The 25,590-nt window shown below is 50.6% G+C and overlaps 1 protein-coding gene across 6 annotated transcripts in view; it reads left to right on the top strand.

Annotated features, from left to right (window-relative positions):
* The first annotated feature begins 1,681 nt into the window (after window positions 1-1,681).
* Window positions 1,682-25,590, top strand: part of VPS37C (VPS37C subunit of ESCRT-I) — a 28,054-nt gene continuing 4,145 nt past the window's right edge. The window contains exons 1-3 of one of the 6 annotated variants that reach the window (XM_017519883.2): window positions 1,723-1,985; window positions 8,613-8,723; window positions 21,056-21,154. In XM_017519883.2, coding sequence (XP_017375372.1) covers window positions 21,062-21,154 — 93 coding nt within the window. In that variant the 5' untranslated portion in view covers window positions 1,723-1,985; window positions 8,613-8,723; window positions 21,056-21,061. Of the gene's footprint in view, window positions 1,986-8,349; window positions 8,724-21,055; window positions 21,155-21,740; window positions 21,905-25,590 lie in introns of those variants that run through there. The other 5 variants (XM_037735337.1, XM_017519884.1, XM_037735336.1 and 2 more) reach the window with 5 other exon arrangements.

Here is a 25,590-nt window from a genome sequence, read left to right on the forward strand (position 1 = left end):
TGCTGTCAATGGGAGTCATGACATTATGCACCAAGTGAAATGTTTGCAAAACCAACATGGCATCCCTCAGAGGAGTCACCAGTGTCTTAGAAGCGTCAGTAGTTGAGACTGCCTTCTTCATGGACCCCTTCTGTTTGAAGAAGGACTTTAGACAAATTAAGTTTGACAGTTTAATTGAGCAAATAATGATTTGTGAATCAGTCAGCCTCCAGAACCAGAATAGGTTCAGAGTGACTCTGAGGCTGCCACGTGGTCAGATAACATTTACGGATAGAAAAAGAAAAGTAGGTTGGGCATGGTGGCTCATGAGTGTCATCCCAGCGCTTTAGGAGGCCGAGGCTGGAGGATTGCTTGAGCCCAGGAGTTGCAGACCAGCCTGGGCAACACAGTGAATCCCTATTTCTATTTAAAAAATAATGATCATTACATTTTAAAAATAAGAAAAGAAAAAGGAAAGTGATATCCAGAAAAAGAAGTGAGGTACAGAAACAGTTGGACTAGTTATGTAAATGCAGAACCAGCCCCATCTGGTTCAACTTTGTGTAATAATAAGATGGTGAGTTGTTTTTCAGTTGCCATGATCCCAGGTTGCAAATTATGTAACCTGAGCATGCCCAGGCAAATCAAGCGTGCAGCCACAGGCGGAACCTAAATGCTCAGACCAAAGAATGGGGACAGAATGAAGAAGTAGATACATGGCATAATTCATGATCTAACCAGATTGAGCCATGGCATCATCCCATGGCAAGATCTAGTCAGGTCATTGCTCATTGCAAGATTCAATCAGATCACGGCTCATTACCCTCTGCCCACAACACCTGCCACAGCCCTGGCTTGGGGAGAAAGATTTGAGCATTTCTCCTTGCCAGCTGACTTGCAACAAACCTTTCCCTCTACAAAAACCTGATACTTCTGTTTGGCTTTCTGAGGGCCAAGGGATCCAGTTTGGTTCCGTAACAATGACAGATGGACATTTGCCTTTTTGGAACAAGATTTGAACAGTTGTCTGCTTGTGATTGGCTGAAACTCTGTGATCCGTATGAGTAGGTTCTCTTTCACTGTGTATGGAGAAACCTTTAGGCCAAACTTAAAATGCCAGGAGACAGCTTTAGGCTAAACTTAAAAATTCTCCCCTTTTGGTCAACTTCTTTATTTTGAGAGGTTGGAAACTTTAAACATTGACATCAGTTACCATTGTAAATAGACTTATTTGGTCTAAAATCCCCCTGGGAAATAGCAGAGCAGTGGGTTTCATAGGTGGGAAAGGAAACAGAATAGAAAAAAAAACCCGATTGGTTAACAACCGGTCACTTCACGTTCCTTTTTTAAAGGGTTAGAGCAGAGGGGACTTCCTTATTATGCTGGAAGCTCCTGTTTCTAGGAGGGAAGGTAGGAGACGGGGGAATATCGGTAATTCTGTATTATGAATGGGCGGGGAAAGAGACTAGTAAATGAAAATGAATACGTGGTGGCCTTGGGGCTCCTCAGTCTGAGCTCAGACCATCTGGGGCTCCTCCTAGGTGCTGGAATTCCATCTGCTTCCGGCTCCTTTGGGGTCCCTCGGACCAGCCTCCCAAGGTCATGCAGTGACAGAGCGAATGCTCGCTGGCCATTCTGGAGGCCGTGGACACCCGCGCAGGCGCACTCGCTCAGAGCGGCCTGGTCTCCGCCCAGTGGGCGGGGTCTCCTCCCGGGGCCGGGGCGTGCGGCGCGCCCGCGCGCGAGGGGTCTCTTGGGCGCGCCCGTGGGTGTGGCCCGGGCGGCCGCTAGTGTCTGTGTGGCACGATGTCGTGGTAACTCAGAGGCGCGCCAGGCGGGGCGCCCAACCGGGTCGCGGGGCGAGCACGCCCGCCGCTGCGGCGTCGGGCGTTGCGGGGGGTGTCACATCCGGTGGGGGGCGGGCCTGGCGGACCCCGGAAGTGTGGGAGCGGCTGCGGTTTAACCCGCGGTGGCGGCGGCGGCGGCGGCGGCGGCAGCCCTGGCAGGTGAGCGGGGACTGGGGAGGGTCCCGGCTCTGCCGCAGGCAGGCGGGGCAGAGGGCGACGGTGGGGGAAGGCGCCGGCGGTGGCTCCCGGGGCGCCCCCGCCTGCCCACCTCACCCTGGCAGAGGCCGGTGATTGGGCACGGGGGGCGCGTGACTCGCGCCAGGGGCCGGCGCCCCTGCCCCTTGCGGTGGGAGGGAGGGAGAGCGCGAGGCGCCGCCCCGGCTCCACTGCAGGTCGCACCTCCAGCCCCGCCCCGCCCCTCACCGCCACCTTTCTTTTTCCACCTCCGTAGCCCCTCGCCCCATAAGTGAGCATCTGCGGTTACAATTCTGATGACATTACAGCCAGTTAGCCTATTGTATAGATGGGGAAGCTGAGGTCTAAGAGTAGGGTCTCACTTGCTAGAGGGCACGCGGGAGACGAGTGGCAGAGTGGGTGTTGGAGGGACTTTGGTCTTTGACTTCCTGGCTTGTGCCCTTTCCCCAGGGCATTGAGAGATGGGACTTTCAGCTTTGGCTTTGTTCAGGACTCAGACTTGGACCTCCCAGCATCATTGACCAGTTCTTACCCCGGGACCCTCTGGGTGCAAAGGGCAGCGGGCGTATACATAAACATTCTGTCCCTGTTTCCTCTCCATTTCCTCCTCAGCCAGTGAGGTGATTTCCCACTTTACCGTCGGGAGAAGGAGTCACCTGGAGCTGTTTTGTGAATTACTGGCAGAGTTAGCTATACAACTTGGGATTTTAGCCCCTGAGCTGAGGCAGTGCTTTCTCAGCTACACCTTGTCTGGGCTCACCTACGCTGGGAATGCCAGTCTTTAGCTCCAGAAACTTGCCAGACTAATTTCTCTTCGCTCCAGCAGTACCTCAGTTTCCCTGTTGCTACCTAAGGCCTTTTCCGCCCCCTTTATTGGCTCCAGGAGTCCCATTTCCTACTTATGCACCAAGATGCTGCCACCCGACTCTCAGTTCTGTGACTCTTGGCGTTAGAGGTGGAGGTGGTGGTGCCCGAGGAACTGGAGAAAGAAAGACTTTTACTTTGTTGTCCAAAGCTGCAGCCCTGCAGAGACCTGAACTCTGTAGTTCCAGGTGGGACTGGGGACTGTTGAAGTGAAAATACTAGACGCTGAAGTGAGTCTTTGTTCTTTGAGGTCATAGTGCCCAGAAAAGCCTTTTTCCTAGATTATCTCGGAAATTTGGTTCTGTGCCTTTGTAATTTCCATTAAGTAGAAGATTTTCATTGTGGACTTTCTGGGCAGTTTCTGGCCACTGTTTTGCAGGTAGCAATGGCTGTGATTTCTTTCTTTCTTCTTTTTTTTTTTTAACAGGTGTGATTTCTTGCTTGGCTTCCGTTTGTTGGGCACTGTTCTGGGGGTTTCTGAACATGCAATATTCTGCGAACATGTCCAAATAGGTGGTGATTCCATTTTATGGATGAAGCGAGTTGTAGAGATTTTAGGTAACCTGGCTAGTGTCACACAGCCAGTAAGTGGCCAAGTTGGTTTATTTATTTATTTTTTGAGACAGTGTTTCACTCTTTTGTCCAGGCTGGAGTGAAGTGGTGTGATCTCAGCTCACTGCAACCTCTGACCCCACCCCGGGTTCAAGTGATTCTCCTGCCTCCGCCTCCCAAGTAGCTGGGATTATAGGCACCTGCCACCACGCCTGGCTAATTTTTGTATTTTTTAGTAGGGACAGGTTTTCACCATGTTGGCTGGACTGGTCTCAAACTCCTGACTTCAGGTAATCCACCCACCTCGGCCTCCCAAAGTGCTAGGATTACAGACATGAGCCACAGTGTCCCGGACAAGGGATTTCTAACCCATCAGTCTCATTTCGAGGCTAATATGCTTTTAATCTGTGACCCTTTAGTTTCCCTAAGGTACTGGACCTTAAGAATCATTTCTGATGCTTGTTAAAAATACAGAGCTCCACCTCTGGAGATTCTTGTGCTGTTATCTGGAGGAGGGCCCAGAAATCTATTTTTAATAAATGCACTGGGTGATTCTTACTGTAAGGCGAGTTTGGGAAGCACCGCCGCCTTTAAGAACTTTGTAGATTTGCTGGGCCGCTGGTAGCTTAGATGTGAGATTATTCCTGAGGATTCTTGTTTTCTTTTTGTTTATTGCTTTGAAGTTTGTTGATTTGCCCTTAAAAGGCCATTGTGTTAACTAGCTATATGAATCATTTCTGGACGCTGCTGACCAGTAATAATAGGGGTTTTCCAGGCTGACAAAATCAGGTCACTGAAGACCTGAGTTAATGGATTTCACTGTTTTAATCCAGTTGGATCTCTGTTGTGTGGAAGTTCTGTTAGAAGTTTCTTTGAAGGGTGTGGCGTTTCCGCAAGGTTTTGGTCTGTTCCCAGGTGGTTACCAAATGACAGAGAGTTGTCTAATGGCAGCCCTGTCAGAGGTTTTGTCAGCTTTAAAGCATGTTTGCTTAGTAGGTGCTCCTTTCAATTCATATCTCACCTCTTTAACTTCATTTACTTGTTTATGTAAAAGACTAAGCAAACATCAAACAGGTTTGTCTTGATTTAGCTGGGGCTGACAAGTAGGACCCCTGGGGCTTAGGATGGGCTGGAGAGGGCAGAGAGTCTCCCCAGTGAACTTCAAGCAGATAGCTCAGGCAGGTGAGCCCAGCTTTGAAGACCTGTAAGTATTTTTAGTCCCACTACTGATTATCTGGTCCCACCTCAAGCATGACTAAAATTAGTCACAGGGGTAGTGTTCTTTTGAAAAAAACACTGATTTCTAATTTTCTTTTAGAGAACATACTTTTCTATTAAATTTCCTGAGGCTTGTTTGGTGACCCAGAATATGGTCCATCTTGGTAAGTGTTCTCTGAGCACTTGAGAAGATTGTGTATTCTGTGTATTGTTGAGTCAAGTGTTGAGTAACTTTCAATTCAGGCATGTTGGTTTGTGATGTTCGTCTTGTGTGTCCGTACTGATTTTTGGTGTTCTGTTCTTTCAGTTATTGAGAGAGGGACGTTGACACTCTGATTATAATTGTGGATTTGCGCATTTCCCCTTGTAGTTTTGTCAGTTTGTGTTTCACATGTTCTGAAGCTGTGTTGTTAATTGCATAATCCTTTATGAGTATTATACGTCCCTGTATGAATTGACTTTCTTTGTTGTATCGTATTAGTCTGTTCTGCATTACTATAAAGGAATACCTGAACCTGGATAATTTGTAAAGAAAAGAGATTCATTTGGCTCACAGTTCTGTAGCCTGTACAAGGAGCATAGCACCAGCATCTGCTTCTGGTGAGGATTCGGGAAGTTTTTACTCATAGCAGAAGGTGAAAGGGGAACAGGTGTGTCTCACAGTCAGAGCAGGAGCAAAACCAGAGAGGGAGCCAGAGAGATGCCGGGCTCTTTTAAGCCACCATCTCTCATGTGAACTAAGTGAGCAAGAACTCATTACTGCAGGGAGGGCACCAAGCCACCCGTGTGGGATCTGTCGTGTGACCTAAACATGTCTCACTAGGCCCCACCTCCAACATTGGGAATCACATTTTAACAGATTTGGAGGGGACAGATATCCAAACTATGTCATTTATTGTGAAATGACCCTTTTAGCCCCTGGAAATATTCTTTGCTCTGAAATCTACTTTGTCTGATATTAGTATAGCTAATCCAACTTTAAAAAATTTGTGTTAGGAATTGATGTCCAGAATATGCAAAGAACTTCTGCTACTCAACAACAAAAACCAGCCTGATTCAAAAATGAGTGAAGGGCTTGAATAGATATTTCTTCTAAGAAGATATACAAATGGCCAGTAAGCACATGAAAAGATTCTTAACGTCACTAGTCATTATGGAATGCAAATCAATACCCCAAGGAGCTACCACTTCACCCATTAGGATGGCTATTAAAAAAACAAAACAGTAAATAGTAAGTGTTGACAAGGATGTAGAAAAATGGAAACCCTTGTGCTTTTTTGGTGGGAATGTAAAATGGTGTAGCCAGTGGAAAATTGTATGGCAATTCCTCAAAAATTTAAACATAGAATTGCTGTATCATTTAGCAGTTCCACTCTTGAGTATATATGAAACGAAGTGAAAGCAGACACTTGAAGAAGTATTTGCATATTCATGTTCGTAGCAGTGTTATTTACAATAGCCAAAAAGTTGGGAGCCACGTTAAGTGTCCACTGACAGGTGAACGGATAAACAAAAGAAAAAAATCAGCGCCCGCCACCACACCCAGCTAATTTTTTTTTTTTTTTTTGTATTTTTGGTAGAGACAGGGTTTTACCATGTTGGCCAGGCTGGTCTCAAACTCCTGGCCTCAGGTGATCCGCCTGCCTTGGCCTCCCAAAGTGCTGGGATTACAGGCATGAAGTTTGATTCTTTAAAGGCTTGTTAGTTGGGATCAGAACAGCCTTAGGCCCGGGCCTGATTTTTCCTCACTATGGAGGCAATATTGTCTTTAGTACTTTACCGATGTCCCGTGAATGATGAGGTTTTTCCACTGTGGCTGGTGGGCATGCAGACTGTTTCTGTTTCCATTCGAGGTCCGAGGATTGTTGCCTTGGACTGGTACAGATCAGTACTAGCTGAGAACTGGTGGGGGACCCTCTGCAGGTTTCTGGGGTTCTCCGTGTGGCCCTTCTCTCTCTGGTACTCTGCTCTGTGAGCTCCGGCTACGCCGGCCTCCCTGGAGTTTGAGTTCCTCTTCTCCACTCCCTGTACGTTGGGCCTGGAGTCCCTCGAGGAGTCACTTGGAGCAGCTGTAGCACTCACTGTCAGGGATCATTATTCTCTGCTGTCTGATGTCCGGTGTTTACAAACTATCGTTCTGTGTGTTTTGTTGGCTTTGTCTGGCTTTTTAGTTTTTCTGAGGCAGGAGAGTGAATCTGTTGCCTCTTCCTCCACGTTAGCCGAAAGCAGAAGTCCCCGTCCGGTCAGCATTCCTTGGATACCTGGTGTCTTAGTCCGTTTTTTCATACTGCTATAATAAAAAGAACTGCCCAAGACTGGGTAACTAATAAGGAAAAGCGGTTTAATTGACTCACACTTCCACACGCTTGGGAGGCTTCAGGAAAGTTACAGCGTGGAAGGTGAAATGGGCACATCTTACATGGTGGCAGGTGAGAGAGCGTCTGTAGGAGAAACTGTCAAACGCTTATAAAACCACATATCTCATGAGACCTCATTCACTATCACCAGAGCAGCACGGGGGAAGCCGCCCCTGTGATCCAGTCACCTCATACCAGGTCCCTCCCTCCACTTGTGGGGATTACAGGGATTACAATTCAAGATGAGATTCAGGCGAGGACACAGAGTCACACCTTATCACCTTGTATGTGGCCAGTGTTGACCTAGGCACTGGGATGCAGAAACAAACACGACATGACATGAGCTGTGCTCTTGGGGAGCTCACAGTCTTGCTGGAGAAACATGCTCCTTCCTAAACAAAATGCTGCTTGCTGTGTACAGGGAAGGCAGGATGAACTCTTTGGGAGGAAGGAGCAAGGAAAGTGTTAGAGAGTTGCTGACTTTCGAGGGATGGAGCAGGCATTTTCTAGATGGGGAAGTGTAGGAAAGAGTATTCCAGGCAGAGTGGAGAGTAAGAGCAAAGGCAGGGCTGTCTGTGCTGTGCGCTCCTTATAGGCCAGGGTCCCTGTCGTATTGATCTTGAGATCAACATATGTTAAGTGACTGGAAGTGTGGTTTTTGTTCTGGGACAGGTAGGTAGAACAGAAAGAGATGGGATGGAGTGAGCTACCTGTGGAGAAATAGAGGCTCGGGGTCAGCTGATACAGGGCATTGTATACCAAGCCAAGGAGCCTGAGACTTTGAACATAATACTAAAGTGCAGGGGAGCCATGGGAGGACCGTGGGAGCTCTGACTGCTCTCTCGAGGTTACTGGGGTGTGCAGAAAAGAGGGCTGGAGAGGGCCGGGCTGGCGCAGGGCAGACATTCTGTGCAAGGGTGAAAGTGAGCCCAGAGCTCAGTGCCATCATGGATCCGGCATTGCCACCCTCTGATAACGGCCTTCATGGATTCCTGCCTGAGTCAAGAATAGATTTGAGGAGGGCCTGGCTTGGTTTCTCTTTTTCTGTGACCCGTCTGCTTGTTGATGATTCCTCTGGACCCGGAAGTTCTGGGTCAGGCTTGTCACTGGCAGGAGTAGGGGCTGTAGCTGCCTCACCTTATGTCAGCCTAGGATGGCCAAACCTTGGTGAGAACCGCGGTCTCATCATCTTGGGCTTTGAACAGACACAGCTCATGTGATCGGTGCACACTCCTGGATGTTCGTCTTGAGTGTGTCTTTGCCTTGACCTCCCTCTTGATCCCTTCTTAAGGGACCAGTTGGATCCAATTGCTCAGCTTGCTCTGTGCAGATTAGAAGTAGGCTGGGGGAGGAGGGACAGCTGCAGATTGAAATCTTTTCCGAGTCATCTGAACAGTAGGGACAAAGGAGATACAAGTGGAATTTGGCGTGAAGTCAGTATGTGTTTCTTTTCAAGTGAGTCATGGGCCAAAGAAGGAAGAGGCCTTGCCAGATGGCTGGGCTTGACTGTCAGGAGGTTTCAGAAACCAGATACTTACTAAATCATCTGCTCCTTGGCCATCATTTTGATTGACGCTGAATGCTGCTGATCTGATTACAGATTGTTGATTCAGCCATTGGAGTTATGTTTCTGTGTTGACGGATGCCATCCCTGGAGGAATCTTAAATTCTGTGTCCTCAGAGTCCACACAGGAAGTGCAGGGTTGCAGAGGTAAGAATGGGCTGAGTGTCTGCGCTGTGCCATGATGATTGAAATCATGACAGTTTATTGATCCCTGCCTGAGAGCCAGACTTTAGACTTTCTAGGTATGAAACTCAGTTCGTCCTTAGAAAAGCTCCATCTTTTTTTATTTTTATTTTTTGAGTTGGAGTCTTGCTCTGTCTCCAGGCTGGAGTGCAGTGGCAGGATCTCGACTCACTGCAGCCTCCACCTCGCAGGTCCAAGCAGTCTCCTGCCTCAGGCTCCCAAGTAGCTAGGACTACAGGCATGCGCCACCACGCCCAGCTGATTTTTGTATTTTTGGTAGAGATGGGGTTTCACCATGTTGGCCAGGATGGTCTCGATCTCTTGACCTTGTGATCTGCCTACCTCAGCCTCCCATAGTGCTGGGATTACAGGTGTGAGCCACCACGCCCGGCCAAAAGCTGCATCTTATAGAAGACACCGAGGCATGGAGATCTGAAATTACCCACCCAGGTTCTCCCCAGCAAGTAAGCGAGAGTGCGGCTGTCTGTCTTACAGATTCAGAGCCTTTAATCCCTGGGTCTCCCCTGCAGAGCTGAGGTTCAAAGGAGGCACCGGTCCAGTGCTGCCGGAGCTCCTGGGTCTATACCCCTGTTTGGACCTTAGTCTGAGGGCTGGTGAAGGAGAGTAGTTACCACTCTAGTATTTGTTAGGATAACATTATGCTGGGTTCTGAACAAAATATAACAGGTCCTACTCTTGAGGGGTCTAGTTGAAGATGTCCCTACTAACCACCATTTGTTAAGTTAGTCCCCAGAGCCAGGCCTGGTGTTTGGTGGATGTGGACTTGATTGAGGCAGTCTAGCAAGCGCGGGCCCGTGAAGCTGTGCAGCCTCCATTGCAGGTCAGGCTCTGCACTTCCTCCCTGTGAGACTGTGGCAGGCACAGAAGTTCAGTTTCTCCTCTTTAAAATGAGGAAAGGCCGGGCGCAGAGGCTCACACCTGTAATGCCAGCACTCGGGGAGGCCAAAGTGGCCAGGAGATTGAGACCATCCTGGCTGACATAGTGAAACCCCATCTCTATTAAAAATACAAAAAATTAGCCAGACGTGGTGATGTGCGCCTGTAGTCCCGCTACTCGGGAGGCTGAGGCAGGAGAATCGCTTGAACCTCGGAGGCGGAATTTGCAGTGAGCTGAGATTGCACCACTGCACTCCAGCCTGGCGACAGAGCGAGACTCCGTCTCAAAAAAAAAAAAAAAAAAAATGAGGAAAGGCCGAGGTTGGATAGCAACACAGGCGCAGTGAGGATTACCTGAGTTGCTGCGCATAAAATGCCCGGGATAGCCTCTGAACTGTGAGCAGTCTCTAAACCTCAGACGCAGGGCCTGTCACAGTTCCTGACACTGATCGGACAGTGAGGCTCTGCAGGGCAACTGGGCAGGACACGGTAAGGTCTGGTTTGACGACCCCCCGCCCTGCGCTGCCGACGAGACATCATAGCTGAAAGGGAGTGGAGGAGGGGACAGGGCAGGGGCCGGTGAGGGTTGGGAGCAGCAGAGGTAAGGGGTTAGGGCAGTGGTCTTAGGGGCCAACTCTAGGTCAAGGGGGAACTGAGCTGTGAGAACAGGGCTCTCCCTGACCCCTTTGCCCATAGCATGTGCACTGTGAAGTATTCTGTGCAGTGGGGCTTGGATTAAATGTTCTGTTTGGAAAAAAAGAAAAAAATTCTTCTCCTTTTAAAAAGGTTGAAAGTGACAGGATTAGGCTAAACAGGGCAAATGGTCAGAGGAGGGGGGCGTCCTGTCTAGACTGGCTAGGCTATCCGTTCCCCCACCGCCCCCGCCCCACCACCCATTGACAGCTGGGAGATGAGGGAAGGAGCGGGGCAGTATGGCCAGCCTCAGGGAAGCAGTGTAATAGGACACATTCATCCAGGGACCCTGGTGGGATGTGAGAGAGAGACCCTGGAGGTGGGAAGACCAGGGATGGGTGCGTGTAAGAGCCTTGGGACCACTGACTAGCTAAAACCTGGTGATTGGACATCAGGGATTGGGGGACCCACATATCTGAGCTGACCTGGAGGCCTGGAAGTCAGGGCCAGGAGCTGAGGTCACTGATAGAAACGGAGACTGGGAGGAAAGCCTAGTTAGGGGGAGAAAAAAGGTTGAATTGTGAGAGGAGTGGCGATGGAGGAGTGCTGGAGTGCAGGTGTGTGGAGATTCGGCAGGTTTGGGAGGAGGTTCTTTAGGGGATGGGCGGGTCAGCAAGGCCAAGCCAACGCCTGGGAGACTCGGTGTGAGCGCTGGTCTCTGCAGCCTGCCCTGTGCTGATAGAACCTCCCAGCCAGTGGGGCGGCTTAATTTCCTGAAGTCTGCCACTCTGGTGCCTCCCACTCTTTGGCACAGTGATGGGCTCATTCTTCTTGAGTCTTCTCACTTAAGGGCCTTGCCTCTGGGCAAACGGGTCAGATGGAGTTTTTCAGTGGATGGAGGAGCATTCAGTTGTTATGTAAATATTTACATAAAGATGACAGTTTCCTTCATAAAGCAATTTCCTTATCATGAGAGATTGTACATTCCCCACACATATGCTTCTGTTTGAGGACTCGTCTAGATTGGTTTGGAGCTTGTTTCAGAAAGCCACACCTTTTGCTTCCCTCTGGGATCGGCTCTTTCAGAGTCCTCTGGGTCCAGACCCAGCTGGGTGCCTGGCACAGTTGATAGGCAGCATTTCGTAGCAGCCATGATGGTGTGGGAATTAAGACTGCCTGGTGCCTGCCAAGGGCCGGGCCTGCCGCCTGGTGGTCTTGTTTAATTCTCTTTTAATCCTTACAACCCCGAGATGTTGGGAGTATTAGCCCTATTTTACACATGAGAAACAAAAAAGAAAGGCTGAATGATTTGCCCAAGGTTACATAGCTAATGAAAGGTCAAGATGGGATTCAAATCTAGGAGTTTTTGCCTCCAAAGCCCCTTCACATCATCTTAACTATTTATCCCTAGTGGGTGGGAGGAATCTCCAATCCCAACCCAGCTCCAACCCCAGCAATTCCTTAGAAAGAGTGAAAACCAGCTGGGGGCGTGGCACAGGCCTGGACTCCCAGCTGTCTGGGAGGCTGAGGTGGATTGCTGGAGTCCAAGAATTTGAGGCATGAGGTGAGCTATTGTTGGGCCCCTGCACTCCAGCCTGGGCCACAGAGTGACGGGGTGAGACCTTCATCTCTTAAAAAAAAAAAAAGAAAACTAAAAACGCAAAAAAGGCCGGGCACGGTGGCTCACACCTGTAATCCCAGCACTTTGGGAGGCTGAGGCGGGCAGATCACGAGGTCAGGAGATTGAGACCATCCTGGCTAACATGATGAAACCCGTCTCTACTAAAAAATACAAAAAAAATTAGCCGGGCATGGTGGCATGTGCCTGTAGTCCCAGCTACTCGGGAGGCTGAGGCAGGAGAATCGCTTGAACCTGGGAGGCGGAGGTTGCAGTGAGCCGAGATCTCGCTACTGTACTGCAGCCTGGGCGACAGAGCAACACTCCATTTCAAAAAAAAAAAAAAAGAAAAAGAAAAAACTAAAAACGCCTCCCTCTTCATGACTTATACTGTTAACTTTTCCAGTTGTAGGGAAGGTCAGTTCAGTGCTGCTTTGGGTCAGGAGAGAAAGACTTGAGGATTTTTTTTTAACTTCCTGTGGGAAGTTGGGAAACAACAGCTTGATACTTGGATGCACAGCTGGAATCATTCCGGGAAAAGAAAACCAGATCAGGCTCACAAATATTTCCTCATTAAGCAGCGTGACTAGGAAGGTTTCTAAGGCAACAGCAGGTGTTTCTGACATACAAGGTAAGATGGGGCCAGTTCCTTTTTAACGCTTGCAGGTTGGACTTTGCAGGTTGCGCTGGCAACAGCAGCTTCTGATACCATAGATGGATGTGGGGAATGTGTAAGGAACCAAGGGATTTCGGGCCCGAGGTTGCTGGCAAGTAAGTGTTGTGTGGTAAGGTGAGGAGAGTGGTGGAGGCTGGAACCCACCTGCCCAATCTCAGCAGCCATTTCACTTGGCAGATCACACCCCAGGGTTTTCAGGAGTGACCCCATGTGGTGGAATAATTTATATTTGTTCAGTGCTAGGAATTTGCAAAGCTCTTTTGGGCTGTTCGCTTATCTGAGCCACATAGCAACCTCTGAGGTGGGATTATCATCATGGCCCCCCATTAAGGAAACCGAAGTTAAAGGACTTGATGAAGGTCGCACAGTTAAAGAGCTCTAGCGCTAAAGCACATCCTCAAGGCGTCTGTTTTCAAATTCCCTGTCTGCACAGGACAGAATTCTGTGCAGACACAGAGTTTGGGGGAAGAGTTGGCAGCCACTTAGATAGAGGCCAGGGGTAAGGGGCAGTGCAGATTGTCTCTGGGACTGGCATGCCACACTCTGATCTCACTGCCCTCACTGTCTAGAAAATGCTGCATTTTGCAGTCCAGCGTTACGTTTTTTTTTTTTTTGAAGGTTATCTTTGTAAAGGATCTCTGATCAGTGGAAACGATTTGTTTTTGAGCCGATTAGCTCATTGAGGAAAACCATCAGTGCGTGGCCTTTTTTCCCCTGATAAGAATAGATCTGGAAGGCTGCCCCAAGTTCGAACCCTCCCCAGAGTCCCCCTTCCTCCCCGCCTGCTAGGAAGTTCTGTGGCCTCCTGTACTGGGCACATGGCACTGTCTTTGGCGTAAATCCACTGGCCCTGTGCTATCTTTTACCGGATCGTGTACCCCGTGCTCAAGGCCTGTAGGATCGATTTAGTCAAAATATAAAGTAACGGAAAGAAATTGAGACCAAAGATCAAAGCAGCAGGTGCCAGGTGGCCGGTCCGTCTGCACCCAGAAATGCTGCTTCCTCGGTTCTTATGGCAAAGCTCCAGTGCGTTCAGCCTGTGCCCCCACCCCAGCCTCCTTTCAGTGCATTGTGGCAAACAGTGGGACTCCAGGATGCCTGTGGGATGTCTTTGTCACCTCTCCCCTCTTTCCCGCTCGCTTTCTGTAATCTGTATCCTTGCACGGGTCTCCCATAGAGGATGTGGTGCCAATTTCAGGTGACACACAGCAGCCGGTGGGTTTTGATGGTCTGCCCAGAGGTTTTCACAACTTTGAGTTGGCTACTGAAATTTAGAAATGGGAAGGTGCACCTAGGTGTGGTGTTCTGGCTTCCCTTTGGAGAGCTGATGGGTCTGGAAAGCTGGCAAGGCTGCAGGAGGGGCCTGGAACCTCCAGGGCCGCTTTCCAGCCAGACGTACTCCTTGCCTGGCACTTGGCCTCCTCCCTTGTAGGCCACTGGGATTGGGACCTCTGGTGGGGGTGAAAACTACAGAGGCAACTTTAAAAAGCAAAAGGGAAAAACAAAAGCAAGTTCTTCTTCCCAGGGGCTGTTAGTGAGGCCAAAGGGACACTTTTCCCCTTCTCTCTGCGAGGAACGCAGACTAGCTCAGGCATAGCTTTCTCACCTGTTCCCTCCCAGCCAGATCACTTTCGAGTTGTTGGTATCACCCCAGAAAAGGTGTTCCTGCTGTACCTGTGAACCTGTGCCGCCGCCTGCCTCACAGCTCTCCCTCCTTCCCCCTCCCAGCCACTCGGATCTGCAGTGGCTCCCACTGGGCTGTGCCACTGCTGGGGTGGTTCGAGCAGACGCCTGTGGCCAAGCTTTCCCGGCCCACAGAGTGGCCCTGTCTACTCTTCACTCTGTTGGTCTCTGCCTCTGTTACGCTGCTCTCACCTGTATTCATGATGAATGATTGTGAGTATTTTTGGCTTTTTAAAACTAAACTGAGTTGCCTGAGAGTTAGGACCAGCTCTTACCTGTGAATGTGTCTGGCTGATAGTACAACTCCCCCAAATATTTGTTCACATCCTGCTGCCCCCATTTATCCTTCCTCCCGTGATGGGGGCCCTCACAGTGTTCTTGGCAAATGCCATTGCTTCAGAAGTGTTTATTCAGTAAAGGAGTGGAGGAATGCAGGCAGGCAGGGGTGAGTGGGCAAGGCCCCATTCTCTGTCCCCACGTCTTCACTGACTTGTTCTCCCCCTCCTCTCTCCATCACTTCTTGGGCAACTGTTATTGTGTGCTGAGATCCAGTCTCTGCTGGGCTTGGGATGACGAAGATGAAGGAGACATTCTACTTGTCTTTAAGGGGTCGATTTAGTCTCACCCTCAACAACTCCCCACTCCTGCATGGCAAGCGCTGGAGGTCACCGGGCATCTTGGCAGTGGGAGGGGCTCTGGACCGGGGCCCTGCTACTGAGGGGCCAAGGTAGCTGGACTCATCACACCTGCTAGTAGCGAAAGTGCATGGACTCTGGGTTCCTGAAGGACGTCTCAGGAACCCCTCAATTCCCTACTTTGGAACATCTGTGGTTTCCGGGGCCACTCGGAGAAGTCTCACTTTGGACTTGTCCCTTGCGTTGGGTGATGGAGTCAGACGCCACCAGCAGTGGATGCCCAGATTTCAGGGGCATCTTCTTAGTGGGCAGCTGTGTGGGCTGTGGGCAAAAGAGTTTCCCGTTCTCCCTCCTTCTCCATATTAGGGCCCCGGGGAAGTGCTTGCTGCTTCCAGCCTCGCTGGTGGCTCTGAGGAGCAGGCGATGGCTGTGGGACTGGTGAGAGGAAGGCACCCGTCATTTCCAGGGGTGGGTGATGCTGTGGTAAGCCCCACAAGGTGGCACTTGTCTGCCCAGCCTCAGATGCTGTGTGAGGGGGGTGAGGTGGGTCTCCCCAACCCGGAGGCAGGGACAGGGAGGGACGGGATAATCGATGTGCTTGCATGGGCTCCTCCTAATGGCTAAACACCTTATCCTCATGGTCACCCTCTGATGGGCCCAGCAGATGGGGCAAAGATGTTGGAGAAATGAAAACACCCGCATAGCGGGGGCAACACCTGCTTCTTTCTGGTATTCATTTTATCTCTGAAATAGGGGGCACTTAAGCTCATGCTGGCTTTACATACTAGAGAGGTTATGTAAATTAACGGGAGCATTTCCAGAGGGCTTTGAGCTCTTTATTTGTTTATTTTTTCAATTAAAGACCAGTGTGATAGTACAGAGGGCTTTGATTTCAGAAGAAAAGAGCCATGCAAGTGTTTGGTAGCCCATTTTACAGATAAGGAAAATTGAGTCCCAAAAAAGAGAACATCTGGCCTCCAACCATTTGGCAAAGTTGGGAGTAGGGTTCTGAGCACTCCTTATTCAGGACATGTTTGTCTGCTACATTCCAGCAGTGCCTTCTGAAACGGGAGCCCCACGAGCAGAGGAGGCAGCAGCTTCCCAGACTCAGCCTCCATGTAGGGGGGACTCCTGGCCTGTTAGAAGCCTGACATCATGGCAGCACCATTTTCATGTGACTCTCACCTGCGGAGCTGACCGGAGCTTGGGCTCTCTTCTCGTGAGCTCTGGCCACGACATTCTGCCCGTTGGTCTTGATAGTGTGTGATTTTGCCTCCCTCTGCGATGTGCACTGTCACATGACCGCAAATCTGGAACCAAATCCCAGCATGAAAGACCCCTGTCTTTTGCACTTGGGTGTCACCTGTCCCGCCTGTCTTGTGCTGGGACAGGGCGTCACCTGTCCCTCCATGCCCACACAGAGCCAAGGCTTAGGAAGTGCCCTTGGAGTCCTGGGCGGGGACTCACTCTGTAGAAACAGCATTGCCTGTGCTCTCTTTGTGCCTCTGCCATGACTGGGTGACAAAGCCCGTTCTCCCCTGGGGTCTCTGCTCTTCCTCTGTCAGATGGGGCTGTGTCCACCTGAGTCCCCTCAGAGTGTTGGGGAAAGGGAAAAATAAGATAATAGATGCCAAACTAGTCAGATCCAGGTAGCCTAGTTAAAATGAAAACGTGATAATTTAAAAATTAAGACTTGGTCAGGCACGGTGGCTCTTGCCTGCAATGCCAGCACTTTGGGAGGCTGGGGCAGGTGGGTCACTTGAGGTCAGGAGTTCGAGACCAGCCTGGATAACATGGTAAAACTCCATCTCTATTAAAAATACAAAAATTAGCCAGCTTGGTGGCAGGCATCTGTAATCCCAGCTACGCGGGAGGCTGAGACAAGATAATTGCTTTAACCTGGGAGGTAGAGGTTGTAGTGAGCTGAGATTGCACCACTGTACTCCAGCCTGGGCAACAGAGCAAGACTCTGTCTTAAAAAAAGAAAAAAAATTAGGAATCCTGGAGATTCTACAATTCTAGGTCTGGAGGAGGACTTAGGACTCTGGCTTTAAACAAGGACTCAAGGTGACTCTGAGGGACATGTTGAGAATCCCTGGACCAGTTAAGGCATTGCCATTTTAAAGTGACATCACTCTGTCAGCCGCCCCCATGAGGTTGGGGTGATATTGATGCCCACTGTGTAAGATGGTTGCCAGGGTTCTCATAGCAGCAAATGCTTAGTGGTGCTTACTATGTTCCACACGCTGCTCTGTTTTACAGATGGAGAAACCGAGGCACAAAGGGGTTAGATGACACAGCTAGTAAGTGGCAGAGCTGGCTCCATACTGAGGCAGTCTGGCTCCAGAGTCTCACCTCTTAACCTCTAGACCAGTGGCTCTCAAAGTGTGTTTCTATAGGGCCCCTGGAGGTTTCCAAAGACCCTTTCAGGCCATCCATGAGGTTAGAGTGGTTTTCATAATAATCCTGAGACAACATTTTCTTTTTCACTCTCTTTTCTTGCATAAGTATACAGGGTAGTTTTCAGAAGCTGCATGACCTGTGATCGCGTTGTCATTCTGGTGGCTAATGGAAGGTGTTGCTTGTGTGTTCTTGTATTTTAAAAATTTCTCGGTTGGGTGTGGTGGCTCACACCTGTTATCCCAGCACTTTGGGAGGCTGAGGCGGGAGGATTACTTGAGTACAGGAGTTTGAGACCAGCCTGGATCAAATAGTGAGACCCCATCTCTCCAAAAAAATTAAAAAAAATTAGCTGGGTATGATGACACATGCCTGTAGTCCCGGTTACTCAGGAGGCTGAGGTGGGAGGATTGCTTGAGTCTGTGAGGTTGAGGCTGAAGTGAGCTGAGATCGTGCCATTGCACTCCAGCTTGAGCAGTAGAGTGAGACCCTGTTTCAAAAAAACTTTTCTTCCACTTTTAATTTCTAACATGGTAAATACTGATAGCTATAATCCACATAAACAGCACTCTTTGGAGTCCTCAGAAACATTGTGAGTGAACAGAGGTCCCGAGACCAAAAAGTTTGGGATGTGTTGTTCGAGACTGTGATGCCTTAAATATGATATTCGTTAAACATCTGGTGACATTCCCATGGTAAACAGCTAACAGGGGAGTTGGTTCCTGTCCCAGGGAATCTCGGCTCTTCTCGGGGCTTCCCCGCGCGTGGAGACCTCCGTGTAGGAGACTGAGTCCTGAACCTGCTGGGTGCTTTCCCAGATGGCGATGCTGACTGTGCTGCTTGTGTGTGGTCAGCCAGCTGCCTGAGACGGAGCTTCCGTCCTCCACCCGGCTGCACCTGCGGCACCCAGACGTGACTGCAGGAACGAGCAGGTGTTCTGTGGTGGGTGTCCCCTAGGGTGGAGCCAGTCTGGGTGCAGGTGCTGTGGCTGGGTGAGTTCTTGGCTGGTTCATGCTGGGGCCTTCATGTGAAGTCATTGCTGTGGTACTGGAATCTGTTGGCACCGAGCCAGCACCTTGCCTGTGCCATCCCATTGAACCTTGCACCCACCCTGTGAGGGAGGTGCTGGTGTGAGACTCATTTTACAGGTGAGGAGCTCAAGGCTCAGGGAGGTTCTGCCTGTGCCTGTGGCAGGGCCTGGTCTCGATCTGTGTCTGGCTGGCTGAAGCCTGGGCCCCTGATGTGTTTCGGTACCTTCACAGTGTCGCTCCTGCTGTGGCCAGCTCTTTGGAGTTTGGGTTTGGGGTGTGTTGTCAGGGTTCCTCCCAGAGTTCTGCTCCAGCCCAGGCCGTCTGCACGCTGCTCTTCCCCTGCTCCAGCTTTTTCTTCTTTTCTTCTTTTTTTTGAGATAGAGTCTCGCTCGGTTGCCCAGGCTGGAGTGGAGTGGCATGATCTCCGCCCACTGTAACCTCCGCCTCTCAGGTTCAAGTGACTCTGGTGTTTCAGCCTCCTGAGTAGCTGGGATTATAGGTGTGTGCTACCACGCCTGGCTAATTTTGTATTTTTAGTAGGTTTGGGGTTTCACCATGTTGGCCAGGCTGGTCTTGAACTCCTGACCTCAGGTGATCTGCCTGTCTTGGCCTCCCCCAAAGTGCTGAGATTACAGGCATGAGCCACCGCGCCTGGCCCAGCTTTTCTTATTTTTCTTATTTTTCTTATTTTACAATTTTTACAATCTGATGCTATATTGCCTAGGCTGGTCTTGAACTCCTGGCCACAAATGAGCCTTCTACCTTGGTCTTCCAAAGTGTTGGGATTATAGGTGTGAGCCAGTGTGTCTAACCTGGCTCTGGGGCTTTAGACCAACAGGTTTTTGGAGCAGTAAGGTGAGGTGTGGACAGAATGCAGGTTTGAGTTTTGGCTCTGCCATTTGCTGGCTGTGACTTCTACCTTTCAGATGCCCTGTTTGCATATGACGTGGTTGCTGCTACCTCTCCTTGTGAGGGGAGGGGAGACAGCCCGGGGAAACTGACGCGGCACATGCTCAGAAACCAGGGGTCTCCACCGTGATGCAGCTGGCCCTGGACCACCTGTGTCAGTCTCTCCAGGAGGGATTCCAGATTTCTCGGCCTTGCCCTGACCTACTGATGCAGACCTGTGTGGGAAGGGCTGGCCACCTGTGTCATCAGTGAGCGTTCCTGGAATTCAGGCACACACTGAAGTTTGGCAATCCCTGCTTAGAGGTTGGGGGCTACTTTTAACCCTCAGGAGATAAATATAGGTCACACCCCTATATGCATAGCTCCTTATCAGTGGCCATATGATTTGATGTTTGAACCAGGGCACACTTGAGCGTGGGGGGTTCCCCTCAGGAGTACACTGGGACTTCGGGGCACCTGGGAACATGTGCTTATTGTTTCTCAGTTCTCCTTTTGTCTTTCTGATGGCCCTAGAGATGCTGTTTCCTTCCTACTGCAAAGGGGAAAACTGAGACCTGGAGAAGGATGCTTCGGACCACACAGCTGTAACCTTGGTCCTTGATTGTAGAATGCCTTCTCAGCTGGGTCGTCAGCCTTGGCTCACCCTAGCTGAGTGCTGGTGCAGGTGCGCTGTGAAGGACCCTAGATTGTTGTGGTGTTGGAATCTTTTGAAAACTAAACCTTTGTAATGAGAAAAACCAACATTAAAGCTATGGGGCCGGACACGATGGCGCATACTTGTAATCCCACCACTTTGGGAGGCCAAGGTGGGAGAATTGCTTGAGCCCAGGAGTTTGAGACCAGCCTGGGCAAAATAGTGAGACCCTGTCTCTACAAAAAATTTAAAAATTAGCTGGGGGTGGTGATGTATACCTATAGTGCCAGCTACTCGGGAGGCTGAGATGGGAGGATCATTTGAGCCCAGGAGATCAAGGCTTCAGTGAGCCCTGTTTGCGCCATTGCTCTCCAGCCTGGGCAACAGAGTGAGTCTGTGTCTCAAAAAAAAAAAAAAAAAAAAAAAAAAGCTATGGAATTCACCTCTGGAAAAGATACAAGCCAGATGAAAATGGAGGACCCTGCCAGCAGAAGGGAAGCAGGTGCCGGGTGTGTTTGTGCCTCCTCCCTTCAGTCCCGGGGCTCCCCGCTGGGCCTGGCTGTGACCCATCCACCACAGACAATCGATGGCCCTCTGGGCAGAGTGACAGGGAGAGGGCCGCTGACACCAGCTCTCCATCAAAGCAGATGTCCTCTTTGGGTCGGTCAATTTCTTTTCCTCCTGATTGCCTGCAAGGCCAACTGGGTGATTTTTTTTCCCTGCTCCTATGAGGATACGCATGACAATTCATTTTGGTGACACATGGAGAGGTCCGCCGTTGTGGGGAATTCTTGGGGGAAACCTGAGGTTTCTGGAACACTAAATATAACAAGTGGTGACAGAGTTGAACTGGTGATGTCAAAGCCAGCAAAGCCCCCCCTGTGTGGAGCTTGGCGTATTTCTGGTTCAGACAGAAATAGACACCTACCAGAGGCCACGATGGCATCAGTGCTTGCGGGCAGCCTTGGGCCAAACTTAGTCTCTGTCCCTGCTGCCTGGCCCTCTCCTCCCGCCTTTTCCTCTCTGCTCCATGGGGAGCTCCATCTAGCACCCGAGGGAAGGTGGGGCAGCGAGCTGCAGGAATGTGCTCTCAGAGATCTCCGTCCTTCCTCGAGCCTCCCCAGGGAGTGGGGTTATCTTGGGCTGCCCGTTCCTCACTTTAATGTCACTCTGTTTGCAGGCGAGGATGGAGACACTGAAGGATAAGACTCTGCAGGAGCTGGAGGAGTTGCAGAATGACTCGGAGGCGATTGACCGGCTGGCCCTGGAGTCCCCTGAGGTAGAGGGAGGCCGGGATGGGGCCCAACAGAGGCCAGCAGATGAGGCTTGTTAAGAGGTGCTTTTAAGGGTGCCGGCTTCTTGGGAGTTTTAGCCAAATTCATCTCCCTTTTCTGTGAACTTCATCCTGCTTTGGACTCAGAGGAATCCCTAAGGCTTCAGACCAGTTCCTGGGAGTTCTTGGCAGTGCTGGGCAGGGCAGGGTCTCCTGGGGCCTTCTAGGGACCCAGATACCCCAGGAGTCCCCACACTGTCGTTCCAGCCCAGATCCGGAGGCAGCTCCTCAAAGCACTGGTATGGTTTTGTACCCACTTTCCCCAAGAGCCCTGTGTGATGCCGTCTCTCCAGGTGACTCTAAGACTTCTGGGAGCAGTGCTTGGGCTGAGTTGTAGCTTATCTCCCATTTGATCCTGTTTTTCCTCATGACAGGACCCTCCTCATCTCGCTCTTCATCACAGAGTATTTGTGGAAATAAACAGAACCCTTCTGCCTGTGCAGAGATTTACACTGACTAAAGGACGTTCCCTGCCCCTAGCATCTCCTGTGACCCTGGGATGTCCCCTGTGAGATGGGAGAGGTCAGGCCACTCAGCCAGAAATGCCCACGATCACCCCTTGAGTGGCTGCAGCTCATCCGCTGATCTGGAAGTTCCTGCTTCCTGTCCCTAATGTGAGGGACAGACACAAACGCAAGTAATGCCAGCTCCTTTGGTTTGCATTTGGAGTACACTTTTACTTGCTTGGATGAGCAGGTATGGTGCGTCTCTTCTGTGAACTTGCGGTATTTTGAAAAAAATAATGACGCTTCCCCATCCAGTGTCTCCGTGCTTCCATGCGTAGGGGTGCCAGGCGTGAGTCCCCTGCTCCTGTTCTGGCGTGCGCTCTTGCCACCCACAGCCTGCGCTACTGCCCAAGTGAGGAATCTCACTGGGGTTGTTGGTGACTGAACATGGAGTTGAAAAGACCTCCTGGTGGGCAGAGTGTGAGGAGAGGTGGGCACCGTGGGCACATCCTCTCACCCTGAGGCTTTTTTTCAGTCCTCAGCAAGGACATGGAGCAGAGCCTACTTGTCTAAGCCCCGGGGCCACTCACATGGTCAGTGAGGCTGTGAGCTCTGGCAGGGCGTGGCTCCTGGCTGGCCTGGTGCTGGGCACAGTGCGGCTCTGCCTGCCGTCCTCTGTCATATTAAGCACCGAGAGCATGGTGCCATGGGAATCCCAAAGCCTGCTGCTAGAGTGTGCAGGGCTGAGCAGGCTGACAGAGTCGTGGCAAAGCAGAGAATCACGGAGAATGAGCAGCGGCAACATCTTGGGCAGAAGGCACTTGAATTTTGTGGTGTGCAGTCACACCTGTCCCATTCATCTGAACTCTCTGCCGGACAGAACACCGGTGGATCCGGTGGAAATGAAGCAGGACGAGCCACTTGGGGCTTTTCTGTTGTGGGTTCTGAGACGGTAACTGAGTCACTGTGGGATTGTGAGGAGACAGGAACTCTGTCTTAGTCTGGGACATGGACATGGCTTGGAGAGAAGAGAGTTGGCAGGGGCTGTTTCCACGTAGAAGGCCGTGCATGGAGTGGGGTGAGCGGGGAGCTGCTTTGTGTTGGGGGCCAGACAGAGAAAAACAACATTGCAACTTAGTAAGGAAAGTAAGAATGGTTTTATCTCCCACATTGCAACTTTTAAAAATTTTTATTTTTTAGGTGGGTCTTACTTTGTTGCCCAGGCTGGAGTGCAATGGTGCCATCATGGCTCACTGCAGCCTCGACCGCCTGATCTCAGGCAGTCCTCCCGTTTCAACCTCCCGATTAGCTGGGACTACAGGTGCACACCACCACACCTGGCTAATTTTTAAATTTCACATTGTAATTTTAAGAACTATTAGATACTTCTTGCTGAGGTTTGCTGTAAATTCAAAGAAAATTCATAATTGTCTGTAAAGTTTAGTAGTAACTCCTTCCTTTTCTAGCTATCAGACTCCTGACCGAGGGTGATCCACCCACCTCAGCCTCCCAAAGTGCTAGGATTATAGGCATGAGCCACTACACCCGGCCTGATCATGACACATTTCTATGCATGCAACAAAGACTCACATCTACCCTATAAATATCTGTATGAGTATAAATATCTGTATGAGTATAGATTCTCTCTGCTTATTTCCACCAAAGTAATATACCAAAGCAAAACATGTGGAAACAGCTTTTATTTACCCATTTTTAGTCTTACCTCTTTTCAGTGACTGGGAGGACTTCACACTGAACCCCTAATGTGCATCAGTGTGCAATTTTTAAAACTGATGCACATTTTGCATATTTATGAGGTAGATGGGAGTCTGTTGCAATGCATAGAATGTGTAATGATCAGGCCAGGTGTGGTGGCTCACGCCTGTAATCCCAGCACTTCAAGAGGCCAAGGTGGGAGGATCACCTGCGGTCAGGAGTTTGAGAGCAGCCCGGCCAACATGGTGAAACCCCGTCTATACTAAAAATATACAAATTAGCTGGGCGTAGTGGCATGTGCCTGTAGTCCCAGCTACAAGGGAGGCTGAGGCAGGAGAATCGCTTGAATCCAGGAGGTGGTGGTTGCAGTGAGCCAAGATCATGCCGTTGTACTCCAGCCTGCGAGACAGGGCAAAACTCAGCCTCAAAAAAAGAAAAGAATATGTAATTATAAGGTCAGGGCATTTGGGGTCTCCATCACCTTGAGTATTTATCATTTCTGTGTGTTGGGAACATTTCACACTTCTTGCTACTTTGAAATACGCAATACATTATTGCCGGCCATAGTCATGCCACTCTGCTGTTGAACATTAGAACTTATTTCTTCTATCTAAGTGTATGTTTCTACCCATTGACCCACTTCACGGAGAAAGATTGGGAAGGCTGTGGGAACGGGGCGCAGAAATGAGTAGGGCAAGATTTAGGGGAAAATGATGCCGCATAGATGTGTTGGTTTAGACGCAGGGAAAGGCAGTGGGCGTATAGGAAGGCCCTGCAGGGGATGGGTGAGCAGGAGCGCCGTAGGCCTTTCACCCTGGGTCAGCCGTGTAAGTAAAGTCCATGGCGAATCCAAGCTAGATTGAGAGTCACGTATGGTGGTTTGTGTCTGTAATCCCAGCTATTGGGAGGATGAGATGGGAGGACTGCTTGAGGCCAGCCTGGGCAACATAGGGAAACCCCATCTCTACAGAAAATAAAAGAACTTAGCCAGGCATGGTGGTGTGTCCCTGTAGTCCCAGCTACGGGAAAGGCTGAGGCAGGAGGATTGCTTGAGCTCAGGAGTTTGAGGCTGCACTGACCTGTGATCGTGCCACTGCACTCCAGACTGGACAACAGAATTGAGACCATGTCTCTAGAAGGCAGCTGCATGGGCTGTAGGCTGGATAGACCCCTGGGCCCTACGGTCCCTGAACCCTGGCAGCCTCGTCTGGAGGGCTCAGGGAGGGCAGGGAGCTGTGGCAGCCTTCTTTCCAATCTGGGGCACATAGAAGAGGTTATGGGCCTGCCCCAGAGTGCAGGGCCAGGGCCAGGGCCCCTGTAGCTGGGACAGCAGGAGGGGCAGGCTTTCCCTGAAGCCTCCTCTTCCAGAATGCCCACGGGTTCCTGTGTCTGGTGGGGCATGACCCAGTCTGGCTTGGTCCGTCACATGCAACCACGGCGGAGAAGCTGCACCGTGTAGGGCCTGACTCAGAGTCAGTCTTGCCGAGCTGTTCCCTACACCCTGTGGTGGCTACTGAGGCCTCTCTTCTGGTGCCCCGTCGTGCTGTCAGTGTACCGTCACCACTGTCTCAGCGTGTGGATCTGACTCCTCGGCCCTCCCCCTTGGCAGTTGCCTGGGGCATCAGGTCACGGACAGCTGGGAAGGGTGCCTTGGCTTCTGCCGCACTGGCTGGCAGTGACGAAGAGCCTGGCAGAGGGGAAAAGTGCCGCTTGGCCTGGGGAAGTGTCTTCAGCAGGGAATGTCCAGTGTGGCCCCTCTGGCTCGTCTGTGCAGCTTCTCTGCAGGACACATGTGCTGCATAGGAGGCAGGTCCAGGTCCCTCCTGAGTCAGCAGTGTGGTCTGGTCTGGGACCTGGGCTCTCACCCCTCAGAGTAACTTGATTTTGGACCTCATTGCATGTCTTGCCTGTGCATCTGGCCAGGGCCACTGGAGGCCACCGTGGTAGATCTCTGGACTCTGAAGCTTGGGGATAAGAAGTTGGGACTTTTTGTTCCTTTCCTCCTAGAAAGCCTCTGATTTTCTCATGTAAATTGGTCCCCGCCTCCTTGGGGCTCTGCACACTCCATCTTAAGTGTCAGTCATGTTGCCTTTTCACCCTCAGCTCCAGGTTCCCATGCGTCTCCACCTCGTGGGCGGTGGGTTAAGGGTTAAGCGAGGCGCAGAGCACTTTGCTCAGGGTTTGAACTCGGCTTTATCTGACTATTTGAGAGCTGAGTAT

Source organism: Cebus imitator, unplaced genomic scaffold (genome assembly GCF_001604975.1).
Source record: "Cebus imitator isolate Cc_AM_T3 unplaced genomic scaffold, Cebus_imitator-1.0 Scaffold779, whole genome shotgun sequence".
NCBI classification, from domain to species: domain Eukaryota; kingdom Metazoa; phylum Chordata; class Mammalia; order Primates; family Cebidae; genus Cebus; species Cebus imitator.